The sequence below is a fragment of the Ostrea edulis genome, chromosome 7, assembly GCF_947568905.1.
Source record: "Ostrea edulis chromosome 7, xbOstEdul1.1, whole genome shotgun sequence".
NCBI classification, from domain to species: domain Eukaryota; kingdom Metazoa; phylum Mollusca; class Bivalvia; order Ostreida; family Ostreidae; genus Ostrea; species Ostrea edulis.
In genome coordinates this window covers 15,227,825-15,241,484 of record NC_079170.1, presented here as the reverse complement: position 1 = coordinate 15,241,484, position 13,660 = coordinate 15,227,825, and the positions used below count along the sequence as shown (strand labels likewise).

Here is a 13,660-nt window from a genome sequence, read left to right as displayed (position 1 = left end):
AAAAGCGTGTTGAGCGTCAATTACTTCACCAAATCCCATGGCCAGTTCAATCTTCAAATTATCCCAATATATTCTTTATGCTTTATTGATTGATTGTGTATTGTTTAACGTCCTTCTCGAGAATTTTTCACTCATATGGAGTGGTCTCCATTGCCGGTGAAGGGCTGCAAAACTTCTAAAGGCCTATGCTCGGCGCTTACGGCCTTTGAGCAGGGAGTGATCTTTATCGTGTCACACCTGCTGTGACACGGGCCTCGGTTTTTGCGGTCTCATATCGGAAGGACCGCCCCATTTAGTCGCCTCTTAACGATAAGTAAGGGGTACCGAGGGTCTATTCTAACCCGGATCCCCACGGGATGGCTTTAAAATACATAATTATGTACTTGTATCAGTCGCGGATCCAGAGGGAGGTCCGAACCCCGGATCCCCCCTCCCCTTTGTCAGAAAGTTGTGCTAAAAAAGGGTAAAAATCACATATTTTGAGGGTGGAATCCCACTTTGAAAACCAAAATTAATAGTAGAACGCCCTTTCAAAAATTCCTGGATCCGCCCCTGTGTATGCATCTCTAACTAATGTCGCTATCCGCCCCTGTACTAATTTTAAACAACACTTGCAATAGTGAAAAATTATTGACAAGATGTAAAACAAACAATTAATGGATCGTTTAAATGAGATCGGGTCCCAAGCAAAAGGTGCGTGATCTGACTTTTTCCCAAATTTTGCTTCAAATTATCCATTTTTAGTGTTGCATTGATAAATTCTTGTTCACCTATTAGGTCAGGAAATTATAATTACATCAGAGAAAATAAATACATGTACAGTGTATTTGCAGACTGTGTGAAATAGCAGTGCAACCAAAACCACCAGTCTGACCATTCTGATCCTGGTCAGGGTCACCGAAAGACGTCATCGCACATGACACAGAATGCTAGTTTAAATGGTCACAAGTTTCGTGGGTTCTTTTTAGAAAAGAAAATAATAAATCAATCGGACAAGAATATCAGGAGATCTCGTACCCAAAATTCTGGATACGAGTTCTCCAGAAGCCCGTACAATGGAGGGGGGGATGTAGTCCTTGTTTTTGAATAGTGCATGGTACCAATCCTATTAGATATGCATATATATCCATCAAGGGCGGATCCAGAGGTAAAGGGGGTCCAGGTCCAGACCCCAACTTTTGCGGGGAAGGGGGAGGGGGGGGGGAGGTCCGGACCCCACTTTTTCCGGACCAAAAAGGTTTAAGTTTATCAATGTTAACGAGACTTTGAGTCAAAATGATATGAAAGGTGGAAACTTGCATGTAATTGCATCCTTCAAAATCAATACCAGCATATCATTTAATTCTACGGTAGACGAAACACTGATATATATTTATGATCTTTCCGACACATACAAGTATCACTTAAAAATTCTTTAAAAGTATTAGTAACATAAATGTTTGTTCGAGAAGCTGACAATTTAAATGTGAAAAAGAAGTGTCAGGAAATTCTCAGAATGCAGGATTTTGCACCATTTACCGCAGAGCTTCTGGGCAATTGGGAGTAACCTTTGAATCGTGCAGCCTTTAAAAAAAAAATTAAAATCAGATTTGAGTATATAGCAATAATAATGGCTAGAACTTGGGAAACAGGTTGTAAATTGATAGAGCATGTTCATGTATAAACTGTCTTAAAGATCCCCTAAGATGTTATGTACACACGCAAGAGGTTAGCTGCAATAATGTAGCCCTATCCAATTTTTTTTTATTCTGACGTTTTCGGGATAGGGCTACAATTCCATAGGATCTCCGTAATGGTGCAAAATAATTTTATGAATAACCGACAATAAACTCTGTGTATTAGTCCCAAATGTTGTTTACACCAAAAAGAGTACCAACTTTGTGCTCGGGCTTGTATAATAAAGGTGTTTTTCATTAAATATAATATACAGCATGCAAAATTCTTCGTCTGCTCCGCCATGCTTGTTATCGCGAGATCTCGTAGGTGGATCTAATGAAAAGCCTAAACATTGACAATCAGCGCGAAAATGTAGTTACTCGAGCCACTTCGACAAAGAAAGGAAAGTCATATTGTTGCAGAAAGAATTTACACTCTGCTGTTCGGTTTTTAACTTGATATTAAATTCAAACCTTTTCAATACCGACGAAATAGCTTTCGCCTCCATACTTGTCCATTGATGTAAATACTACCTTATATGGCATATGCAAATGACTTGACAACCGGAAGTTGAAACTTCAGTACATCAAACATGGCGCACAAATATGAATCGAGAAATTGGAATTTATCGAAATTGTTGAAAACGGTAGAATAGAGCCTCACAAATCTAAAGTTGCAGGTTGTAAATTTATATATTGACTAAGAAACATAGAATATCATTTTATTTACGTAAAGAAAGTCAGGAAATGTTTAGAATGAGCGCAAATGTTGCGGGAGTGAATCACTCCCGCATTTGCACCATTACGGAGATCCTAAGGAGTTGTAGCCCTCTCCCTAAAAAAAAAAAAAAAAAAAAAAATCAGAGAGGGCTACATTATTGCAGCTAGCAAGAGGTGTAAATGGGGGGTGGGGGTGAAAAGTAGCTCGACCCACCCCCCTTTCACAAATTCCTGGATCCGCCTATGTTCATACACATTATTCAATAATATTCAACTTCCTTATCACCAACAGCTCGTTATCTGTTGTCCATCACCGATCGTCAAGAAAGTGACCAATTAGTATTAATAAAAAAAAAACCCCACCAAAGCACCATCACCCGGGCATCTTCACAAATCAAGGTAAAATTCAATAACCTTGACTTGTGAAGATGTCAGCCAGGACAAACATGACGAAATGAAAGTCACGGAAGGAGGTGTTGTTTAATACATAATAGCAGTGCTGGCCCCATCTATGTCAATCTGACATGTCATCCGTCCGCCTCAGAATACACGTGTGTACACGATCTTTTCCATTGTATCAAATCCAACACACCGCAGAACATACGATTGCTGTGCTTTGTTCAATTATATCCTTATATAAGATTACTAGTGTATAATTGTGTCGCAGTTCGTACCTTAATAATACATGTAATATGTTTATTCATCAATCAAGGGCCCTCGGGGGCATGTACAGTTTAACTAGCAATTAATTATAACAATATAAATAAATACCAATCATTCAGAAGTACCAACACTGTTGACATCAGATTTCACATTTCTGCACTGTACACATCTACGATTATATATGAGATACTGATTGCAGACAAGATTTAAATAACAAAATGAAAATTTCATTATTTAATTTACAATAATAAATAACAAAACTGCTTCACGCATCCAAGGACAGTGTCAATTTCAGAGACAGTGGATATATAAAATCAATATCAGTATAAGAGTTTAGTAAATACGGTATGCAAGTATAATACACATGTACATGCAGGGTCCACTTGTTCTGAATGTGTTATGTCTCAAGCAGAGAAGTTAGTACATGTATGTTTATTTCGAAAATGAAATGTTTTACCTTGAGTATAAGTAACATCCAATATTGGTAGATTAGTGCGGTATCACCATGCATCATGAATCGAAGTTTATTATATATACATGTATGCAAGAACTTCAATTTGCAGGGTTTTTTTTTTTTTTTTTTTTTCCTTATACAGCTTTATTCAGTCAAACCTACATAGAAACGACACATGCTAAATGTACCGACAATTCGGAGTTATCTGTATATTCTGACAGGCGCGGATCCAGAAATTTTTTCCGGGGGTGGGGGTCGAACCTTTTCACAAAATCGAACCCGTAATATAACTCATTTTTCTTATAGATCGTTTTATTGTAATTTTTTTTTATCTTTGCAAATTCCAAGGGGGGAGGGGACCCCCCCCCCCCCCCCCCCCTCTAGATCCGCGCATGTTCTGATGAAGTGATCCATACATTTCTCCTCCGCAATCATAATTACTTTGTATAATCACACTTGATAAGAAAGAGGAATCTGTCAAAGGAGTAACACGAAATATACATGTAAGCCTATTCATGTAATCACAATTGCCCACCCACCAATGGAAAAATATCTACAAAATTTTAATCTAAATTTGACAGGGGAATAATAGAATCTTAAGAAATTACCCAATTTCCATTTCATCGAGACAGAATATACCTCCTTAAATATGAAATATTCGTCGACATTTAGATCGTCGCTGTCTCCCATTCAGAACACGGTACGCCTTCACTTCCGTTCTGTCGTGTATCTACATAATGGTAATTAATTTCCTTTATTTATTTCTGTCGCGACCATCTTGAATTTTGTTGTTGTTGTGATACATTGTAAATTTTGCCTACTAACAAAAACCAGCGCCACCTACTTGCGAAAGATGGGCATTGAAATGACCTGAGTTGTCTATTATTGTTTGGACATTAGTCTAGTCAATCTAGCTCATATATGAGCAAAACCTCAAACTAATTGCAACAGAAATGAAATTTTGATTATTCATGCAAGAAAACACATGCAAACAACATATTATAAATCGGCTTTTGTATTTCAATGGGAAAATTGGAATTTTGGGGTAAAATGATGTGTTTTTTCATGAAAATCGCTAAAAACTGGAAATTGAAGAAAAGGTCTATTTCATGTAACATACAGTAAACATAAGTTTCATATTTCAAATTTCAACCTGGAAATGTTCAATCAAAATTTTTTACAGCAGAATATATTATTTCCTTGACTGTAATTTTTGGGTAAAATCTTGCATTTTTTAATATAATTGTTAAAGATTGAAATTTTAAGAAGAAAACCCACATTTTTTCATACATTTGAGGCTACCTATAAAAAATTGAGGTTAGGATTTATTTTAAAGACTGTTCAACATGTAAGATATATAGATTATTGGCAATATATATGAAAAATACCATTTTAGGTAGGAAAACCTACCTTTTTCTAAAACAAAAATAGTGAAAAACTGGAAATGATAGGAAATGACTGTTTTATAGAAGAGATGACATTGCTCTTATAAATTTAAGAATAAAACGTCCTAATGCACAACTAAACTTTTCTGCACCAAACTTTATTTTCCCTTTCCGAATTTTGGGCTGAAATCGTCATTTTCCAACAAAAATCGTTAAAAACTGGATTTTGGAAGAAAATACTTTTTCCTGTCCATTAGGCATATATGAGTTACCACATGAAGATTTATACATTAAAATAAACTGTTAACACAAAACAAGTACCCCTTCAAAAATGGTCTGTTAAAGATGACCTACATTTTTGCAGTCACTCCCCTTACATCGGAAGTTGGAGGCGCGCTTACCATTCCGGTCCTATGTTTCACATAAATACATATGCATGTAGTATTTTAAAACAAACAGTGTATAGTAAAGCTTACGTTACCAAATTCTCTATTAAGCTGATTTTTAACAGTTTGTACTATATCTATGACGAAACAAGGTTCAGTTTCTTCGATTTTATACAGAAATCTTTAATACGTGCACATCGTCAAATTCTAGAGTTTGGGAAAGAGGGGGGGGGGGGGGGGGGGGTTATAGCCGTATTTGTATGTTGTTAACCACGCTTTTGTTTATTAAATTCCATCGAGTTTTGTTCTGTTGCAATTACTTTGAGGTGATTTGCTAGATTGACTAGACTACATGGGTTGTGTGGTATCAATGATGTCCAGAAAAGTAAATTAAAGACGTAGATCATGCATATATTTCAAGGAAAGTTTCTCTGGTTTGAATAACATATTTTTTTAAGCAACTTTATTGCTGAGGACCAACCCCCCGACTTCTTTGACATAGATAAACAGTGCGTCATCTAATATCCATCAGCGAAGCCGGTATGCATAAATTATTACCTTTGCTGGTGTGGCCTTGTTAATCACTGACAACTCCCACCGAACCTGGCAATGATTACTTATATTATGTACAGTATACTTAATTTGATGGTATACATTTTTTAAAGATTTGAAATACATACATTCCTTGTAAATTTCAAGAGTTCCGCCTATACTGAGGCGCACTGATTTATACAAGAGTTCTGCCTACACTGACCGCGTGAGGCGCACTGATTTATACAAGAGTTCTGTCTACACTGACCGCTTCAGGTGCACTGATTTACAAGATAAACTATTATATACATGTAATAGATGGGGAATATCACTACACTGGTTATCACAGAGAAAAAGTGGGAAATGTACATTTTATGTTCTCTAACCATTTATACAATCTAAAATGGACATTTGATATAGAATGTATCACTTTTCCTTTGTATATGTAGCATGCCTTACAAGTGAAAAAGAACCTCACGCCTATTATTGCAGCTTGTCGTCTGGGTGTGCATAAAATGCATCAGTTCCGTAGCTACTATTCTATGCAATTCAGTGGCGGATTTAAGGGGGGGGGGGGGGCGCAGCCGGCGCCCCCCCCCCCCCCTAAAATGTTCAACTTTAAGATAAATAGTGGTATCTCGTTTAGATAGATGTACTAAACAATAAAAGAAGCAATAATATCTTCCACTCCCGGAGAAATAAATGACAAAATCTTTTGATTTCTTGAATTATTTTATTGGGAGAGCTTGATTTTTTCCAAAAATCCTTAAAATTTGCGATATTTTACTAATTTCACATTATTAGAAATGATGGAAAATAGTATTTAATGACATATAGGAGATATATTTCAAGCCCTATAAAATCTGTAAAATCCAGGAGCTTCCGGGGGCTTTGCCCCCTGGGCCCCCACCTCAAGGCGGCCTCCAGACCCCCTGCCTCATAAAGTGGCTCCCCCCGTAACCGCAATTCCTGGATCCGCCCCTGCAATTGGCCAGCAACTTGAACATTTCTGTACATTGCATTGGTTCATGTATAAGATATATGTCACGAATTAGGCCAGGATTGCAGTTGGGGGGCGCACCTTTATGAGGCAGGGGGTCTGAGGACCGCCCTGAGGCCCCCAGTGGGTTCAGGGCAAAGCCCCCACATTTTACAGATTTTATAGGTCTTAAAATATGTGTCCTATGTAATAATTTTTACTACTTCCTATCATTTTTCATAAGGTGAAATTAATAAAATGACGCAAATTTTAAGGGGTTTTTAAAAAAAAAGTAAGTTCTCCCAATAAAAGTAATTCAATAAATCAAAAGATGGTGTCATTTATTTTTCCGAGAGTGGAAGAAACTATTGTTTCTTTTATCGTTTACAAGGGGACCCCCTTAAATCCGCCACTGAATTAGGCTAGTTAGTCCACTATTATAACAATGACCACAACAGCTGTCTCAGAATCTCACACATTGTACGAAATAGAACGAAGAAATAAAGAGAGAGAAAATGTAGCCCAATCATTGAATGTAGCCATTAAATCAATCTAATTAAAATTAGATCCTATGATCCGCTCATCTACTATCGCTACACTAGTGTATCGATAGTAGATGAGCGGATCATAGGATCTAATTTTAATTAGATTGCCATTGAATGAGCCCATAATTGAACACAAGTCACCTGACATATCTAGCCTATATAGATCTAGTTAAAATTCTAGTGAAGTGATGAAATTGGAATTCCCCGTGCGGAGCCTCTAGAACGAACAGGAAACCAACATGGATGTGTCTGACACTCAACCAGGAAAGTGTGGAAAAGATTGGATGAGCCAGCTACCACGTCATTTGCAGACAGTGCCACTTAACAAACTTGCAATTCCAGGTGTGTTTTTCAATCCTGTTTAACTGTTTAGTTAAATGCATATTTAAAAAATCTATCAACACGTTTTTTCATGGAAAAGGGAACTAGTGTAAACTGGTACTTTATGTCGATCTATAAGGCTTAAAATAGGGGTGTCATTGAATGTGTAATGAAGTGGCGGAACCAAAGATGGAATCTATTTGATTAAGTCATTTCCGGGTCCTGGTGGTGGTACCGGGAGACATTGCCCCACCTGGAGTTGATAAATATATATATTTATATATATATATGTATATATAGTTATGTATCTGCGATTACCTGGAGATATTTTGATCTTTTAAAAGTAGTATATGAATGAGTAGACTGGCCCTATGGAAAATTTCCTGGATCCGCGCAGGTAAAAATACAAACATTCTAATCTCGTTGCAACAATAACTCCGACCCCCACCCCACCCCCCAAAATATGAAAGACAATAGAAAATTCAAAGACATTATCACCTCCCAGAAAAAAAGAAAGAAAAAAAAAGATGAAAAGGAAAATTAAATAGAAAAAAATTACAAGTTTAAAATGATGGTGTCACTGGTCATTTTAGTACTATTTATATATTCATATTCTTATTATGAATCTCGTATCTATAATTAGATGTAGATTGTTGCTGGTTTTCAGTGCATTCTCTCTCTCTCTCTCTCTCTCTCTCTCTCTCTCTCTCTCTCTCTCTTGATCAGTCGCGTAGCTACGTTTACGTCAAAACACCCGGTCGTACACATAAAAAAAAAAAACAACAACCTATTAAATGTTACATATATAGGTGAAAAATAAGTGTCTGCAGTATCTGCGGTACATTAGTCTCCCCCGGACCCCCTACCAGGGCCCTGCCCTGGACCCGCTGGGGGCCTTGAGCGACCCCCAGACCCCTCGCCGTACAACAGGCGTACACATTAATTAACTCAGGCTACGCCACTGTTGATAGTCGGTTAAAAAAACTCTACAGAGCGTGTGTTTGATATGTTGAATGTATATAGTGCCCACTTTAAATAAAATTTACTTTACTTTTACTTTACTCTCTCTCTCCGATATTTTATTTAAAGGGACATTAGCTGTCATTTTGTTACCAAAAATTTAATTCAATAAAAATTGCTCTATATTATGAGTAATACCATCAGTATTTTTAATCATTTCAAACACTTTTCAACCTCAAAGCAGGCACATGAATTTGTAATTTTGTTGATTAAATAAACATTGTCTTGCAAGACATTGATTCTTCCTTGTATTTTTTTTTTACACTAAAAGTGAATATCTAGTGTAGTTTTATTAAGTTTCTCTTGTTTTTGTACAAAATTAATATTTTTATTAGTCATGAATATATATTCTAATGCCATGGAGATATTTTGAGAAAAAAAGGTTGACATCACTTTCACAGCTAATGTTCCTTTAAGGTACAGTCTTAATATCTAAGTGAATTTTTCTAAAAAAAAAAAAAAAAAAAAAAATGAAGCCTGTGAAAGTCATTAAGATTTTTTCTCGGCTACAAAATGAATGGGTCACACATTTGATTGTATGTTACTTACATCCCATTTTATACAGACGCAGACATTCAAGCGGGCCCTTATTTTTCTACAACAACCCTTATTTTCTTTATTTGAGCTTTAGAATCCTAAAAAAGCCCTAATTTTTTGTTGAAATTCCTAAATTTTCAAATTTTGAAAATTTAAATAAATTTGACACGAAGTAAGTATTGGAATTTATTAAATTTAGTCTTAGTATACTTTCAGAAAATGAGTATGTTGATTAAATGTACATCTCAGAAGACATCTTGATGGTTATCAGCTATATTCGGCATTGATTGTGAGCCATTGGAGTCCACCTGAATTAAAACATGGTTTGTGCTGAATGCCGAATATGGCAGTTGATGACCACTGGTATGATCTTCTGAGTGCATGGGTAATTAGTTTTTGTATTATTGCTCTTGCAAATGGTGAGTAAAACATTTTTTCTTTCCTATTGATTTGTAAATTTAACCCTTATTTTTGTCTAAAAAGCCTTTTTAAAAATCCTAAAAAAGGCCCTTATTTTTTGATAACTTTGCCCTAAAAATGGCCCTTATTTTTTGCAAAATGTCACTTGAAAGCTTACACACATCACCAGCTGCAGGTCCTTAAAGCATCACACATTGTGTTACACAAAGGCCGTAGCAATGAATGATCTTTATCGTGTCAACGACTACCGTGTCACGAACCTTCGAAGGTCGTAACCAAAACACCCGTGACCTCGGGGTGACGATGGAATATACAAGTAGTCAGTGACTACCTGTCACGTGTGATATGACGCGAACGCCCGGATCGAGAATGCAATCCGTTACCCCTCGGTGGCGAAATGATCACCTAAGCCACTAGGCTAACGTGACCGATGCGTGCAAAAGACACGAAGTGCAGACATTTTACACAATTTAAGAAGAATATACGCATTGTTGTTTATGGCATCGATGCATATATACTTACCTTTCCAATGTGTTTGCCTTTGATGTCTTGACAAATTCAATGTAATGAAGTTGTGAACAATGCGAGTATGAATCGTGATAAATATACTACGTTAACTTTAACAACTGGAAATTCCGACAAAATTGAAAGAAGAATTAAATTTCAATATTGAAAATAATTAAGGGTATGAACTGCAATGCATTACACCAGTATACTGTTTATGACGCGGCAATGCGCTTCATTAATTATGGCGGCGGTAAGTGTCGCAGTTCATACCTTATGTATTTTCAAAAAAGAAAATAAAAATGAAATTTGTTTCTATAAAGTAAACATTAATTGCTCGTTTTGACATTTCAGGATCTCATAATTCCTTCTCCTACAGTTTGGATCCACTGTCACAGGTAGCCCCAGACCAGCCAAGGGAAATCCAAGCGGTTGTCCACATGTTTGGAGCACCCGGACGTGACGTCATTCATCGTTGGTCTGTAACACAAACCCTGACGGTGGAACAGCAGCTGAACTCTGGAATTCGATATTTTGATATTCGTATTTCTCGACACACTGGGTCTGGAAAAGTATGTTTTATTCATGGACTTCATGGGGCAGATGTCATCCCTTGTTTGGAAGACATGAAGAAATTCCTTAGCAATCATCCTAAAGAAATTGTGATTTTAGATTTCAATCATCTGTATGAAATGGAGGCAGGCCATCATGCGTCTTTGCTTCAGGCCATAACCGAGATATTTGGAAACAAGATATGCCCGTTTTTGAACATGGAGTGCTTAAGCCTTGAAATGCTCTGGGAGAGTGAACTTCAAGTTATCATTTTATACCATAATGAGGCAGTATCTGAAAACCCGTTTTTCTGGTCTGGGTCATTTATTAAGTCACCATATACTAATTCAACGGACATTTCTCATCTTTTATCATTTTTGGACAAACACAAAAAAGAAAATGACGACCCGGAACGATTCTTCTGTTGGCAAGGGATACTGACACCGTGCGCTCAGACAATCATTTCTCATTTCTCCGGAAGCTTAAAAGATGTGCTGGCCTCGAAGTTAGCGCCATTTTTTGTCACGTGGGTGAAAAATGGTAAAAGCATAAACTGTAAGCATGGTATCTTCATCATGGACTTTGTTGAGATGGCAGACTTCATTTCCTGTGTGATCGATCTCAATTATTGATGTTTAAATTGTTGTTACACGTGACCGTGGCACATTTTGAGAGATGAAATTAAATCTGTAACAGTATAAATTGAATATTACCTAAATTGTAAATAGCTTACCTGAGCCAAAGGCTCAAGTGAGCTTTTCTGAAGAAAAAAAAATTGTCCATTGTCGTCGTAAGCTTTTCACATTTTCATCTTCTCCAGAACCACTGGGCCAATTTCAACCAAACTTGGCACAAAGTATCCTAGGGTAATGAAGATGCAAGTTTGTACAGATGAAGGGCCATGTCCCCTTCGGCCCTTCCAAGGGGAGATAATCACAAAAATATATTTAAAAATCTTCCCTAGAATCACTGGGCCAGAAGAGGTGAAATTCATTTGCAAGGCTTCTGACAGAGTACAGATTCAAGTTTGTAAAATTCATGCCCCCCCCCCCCCCCCCCACCTCTGGTTGGGGAGCAGGTGTAGTGTAGTGTGGGACCATAGTTGGGAATCAAAGTTTTACATAGAAATATATCTAGGGAAAATCTTTTAAAATCATCTTCTCAAGAACCATTGGGCCAGAGAAGTTTACATTTACATGAAATCTGTCTGACATAGTGCAGATTAAAGTTTGTTAACATCACGGCCCCCGGAGGTAGGGTGGGGCCACAATAGGGGTCAAAGGTTAACATACAAATCAATAATGAATATCTATAAAAATCCTCTTAACCACTGGGCTAGAAAAGTTTATATTTACATGAAAGCTTTCTGACATAATACAGATTCAAGTTTGCATTAAAAAGCATGCCCCCCCCCCCTTTTTGGGGATAGCTTGGGGTCCCAATAGGGATCTAAGTTTTACATGGGCATATTATATGTAAGGAAAATCTTTAGATATGGGCCAAGTTGACTCAGGTCAGCGATGTGGCCCATGGGCCTCTTGTTTTGTTTTCTCTTTGTTACACAGACAATTTATGGATCCGCCCCTGGGTTCAATATGCAATTTTGCCTTTCAGTACTACATATGATTATGGGGGATCACCCAATGTATCTCATTTTGCATATTGAAATAACCAATTTTATGAGAATAACGGAAAATGGGCGTTGTCAAAAAGGGGACATCGACATCCCCTTATTCTATGTGCTTGTTATTAAAATCATTACTTATGCGACTAATCACCCTAGGCCTATATTATTAAATGACAGGGTCAGACAGGGTGTCTACACATATAGATAGACCCCCTTCCTTTGTTTACAGGGAATGTATGGTATACAATTTCTATGTTATATAAAATAATCAATACTGACCCCGAGTAACTAGGGGTCTTCTGTCCCATTATATACAGACGTTTGATGTATTTCATTAGTTGTTGTTATTCAGTGTTTCATATAGTAGGGGTTAAGTGGGTTGCAACTCCACTTTGATTGAATTTCGTTTGGAAGAGGGCACTTTTTTGCGATATTGGGACCTTCACCCCCTCCATTTCTTGGGCAGAAAAGATACACACTTAGGCCCCCCCCCCCCCCCCCCCCTGAAAATTTTCAGGATCCGCCACTGTCATTCATATATCAGACGAACAACATAATAAGTCTAATAATATGCTATCTTGCCTGTAAATGCTTTTCAAGCAACACGATATTCCATAAACAACCTTTAAACCAATTTATATAATTATTTCACCATTTTTGACAATATGCAAATACATATCAATGAGGTGAAAGGAAACGGTTATCAATCTATCAACTTTTCTATTTAAGGAGGTATGCTACACCAGAGAAATTTGATGTAGATGAAAAGTGGAGGATATGTACAACAATATTTTGAAGTTGAAAATTTTCAAATTTACTTTATTTTGTCAAAAAATAGTTTTAGTAAAAGGTAATCTGAAAAAATTTAAAACTCCTGCTGGACTCGAACCTGCTACCTACAGTTCAGCAGTCGGTATTCTAACCTACTGAGCTACTCGGCTATGTATTTAAATGGAAAAGGAAAAGTTAAATATCACTGATATCGATTTTTTCATCCATATTTTTAAAGGAAGTCAGCCATTATGACGATATAAAGTACTACCTTAACTTTCTTTTCTCTAAAGAACAATACAGCCTCAGGGGTAGAGGAATTTTTATCTACGAAAGGAAGTGGTGGAAGAAGGGAGGGGTGGTTTGGAATCAATTTATTATTTGAAGTTCGTACCAAATTACTCAAATTCAAACTACATGTACTTTTAATCTAGCAGACACAGGTAACAGTATACCATCAGACAAAATTAATGGATGAAAAATATTCGTCTACTAACGGATGGACAGGATGTTACCAATGCACCTCCAACGTCATTTCCGGAGGAGGGTGGGTGGGTAACAATTATATGAAGTACACCAATAACATTTGC

General features: G+C 37.0%; 1 protein-coding gene across 1 annotated transcript; it reads left to right on the top strand.

The window, feature by feature from the left end:
• Nucleotides 1–7,502: 7,502 nt before the first annotated feature.
• LOC125654347 (PI-PLC X domain-containing protein 3-like) lies at nt 7,503–11,374 on the top strand. Its single transcript, XM_048884294.2, has 2 exons — nt 7,503–7,660; nt 10,475–11,374. Exons 1-2 carry the CDS (start codon nt 7,558–7,560, stop codon nt 11,302–11,304), a joined length of 933 nt encoding a protein of 310 aa, XP_048740251.2. The 5' UTR covers nt 7,503–7,557; the 3' UTR covers nt 11,305–11,374.
• The last annotated feature ends 2,286 nt before the right edge of the window (nt 11,375–13,660 follow it).

Bases quoted from the DNA above. Each gene is read 5' to 3' on its own strand.
- LOC125654347 (XM_048884294.2), top strand. From the start codon at position 7,558: ATGGATGTGTCTGACACTCAACCAGGAAAGTGTGGAAAAGATTGGATG. The intron at 7,661-10,474 runs GTGTGTTTTTCA...TTGACATTTCAG, and splicing joins TAACAAACTTGCAATTCCAG to GATCTCATAATTCCTTCTCC.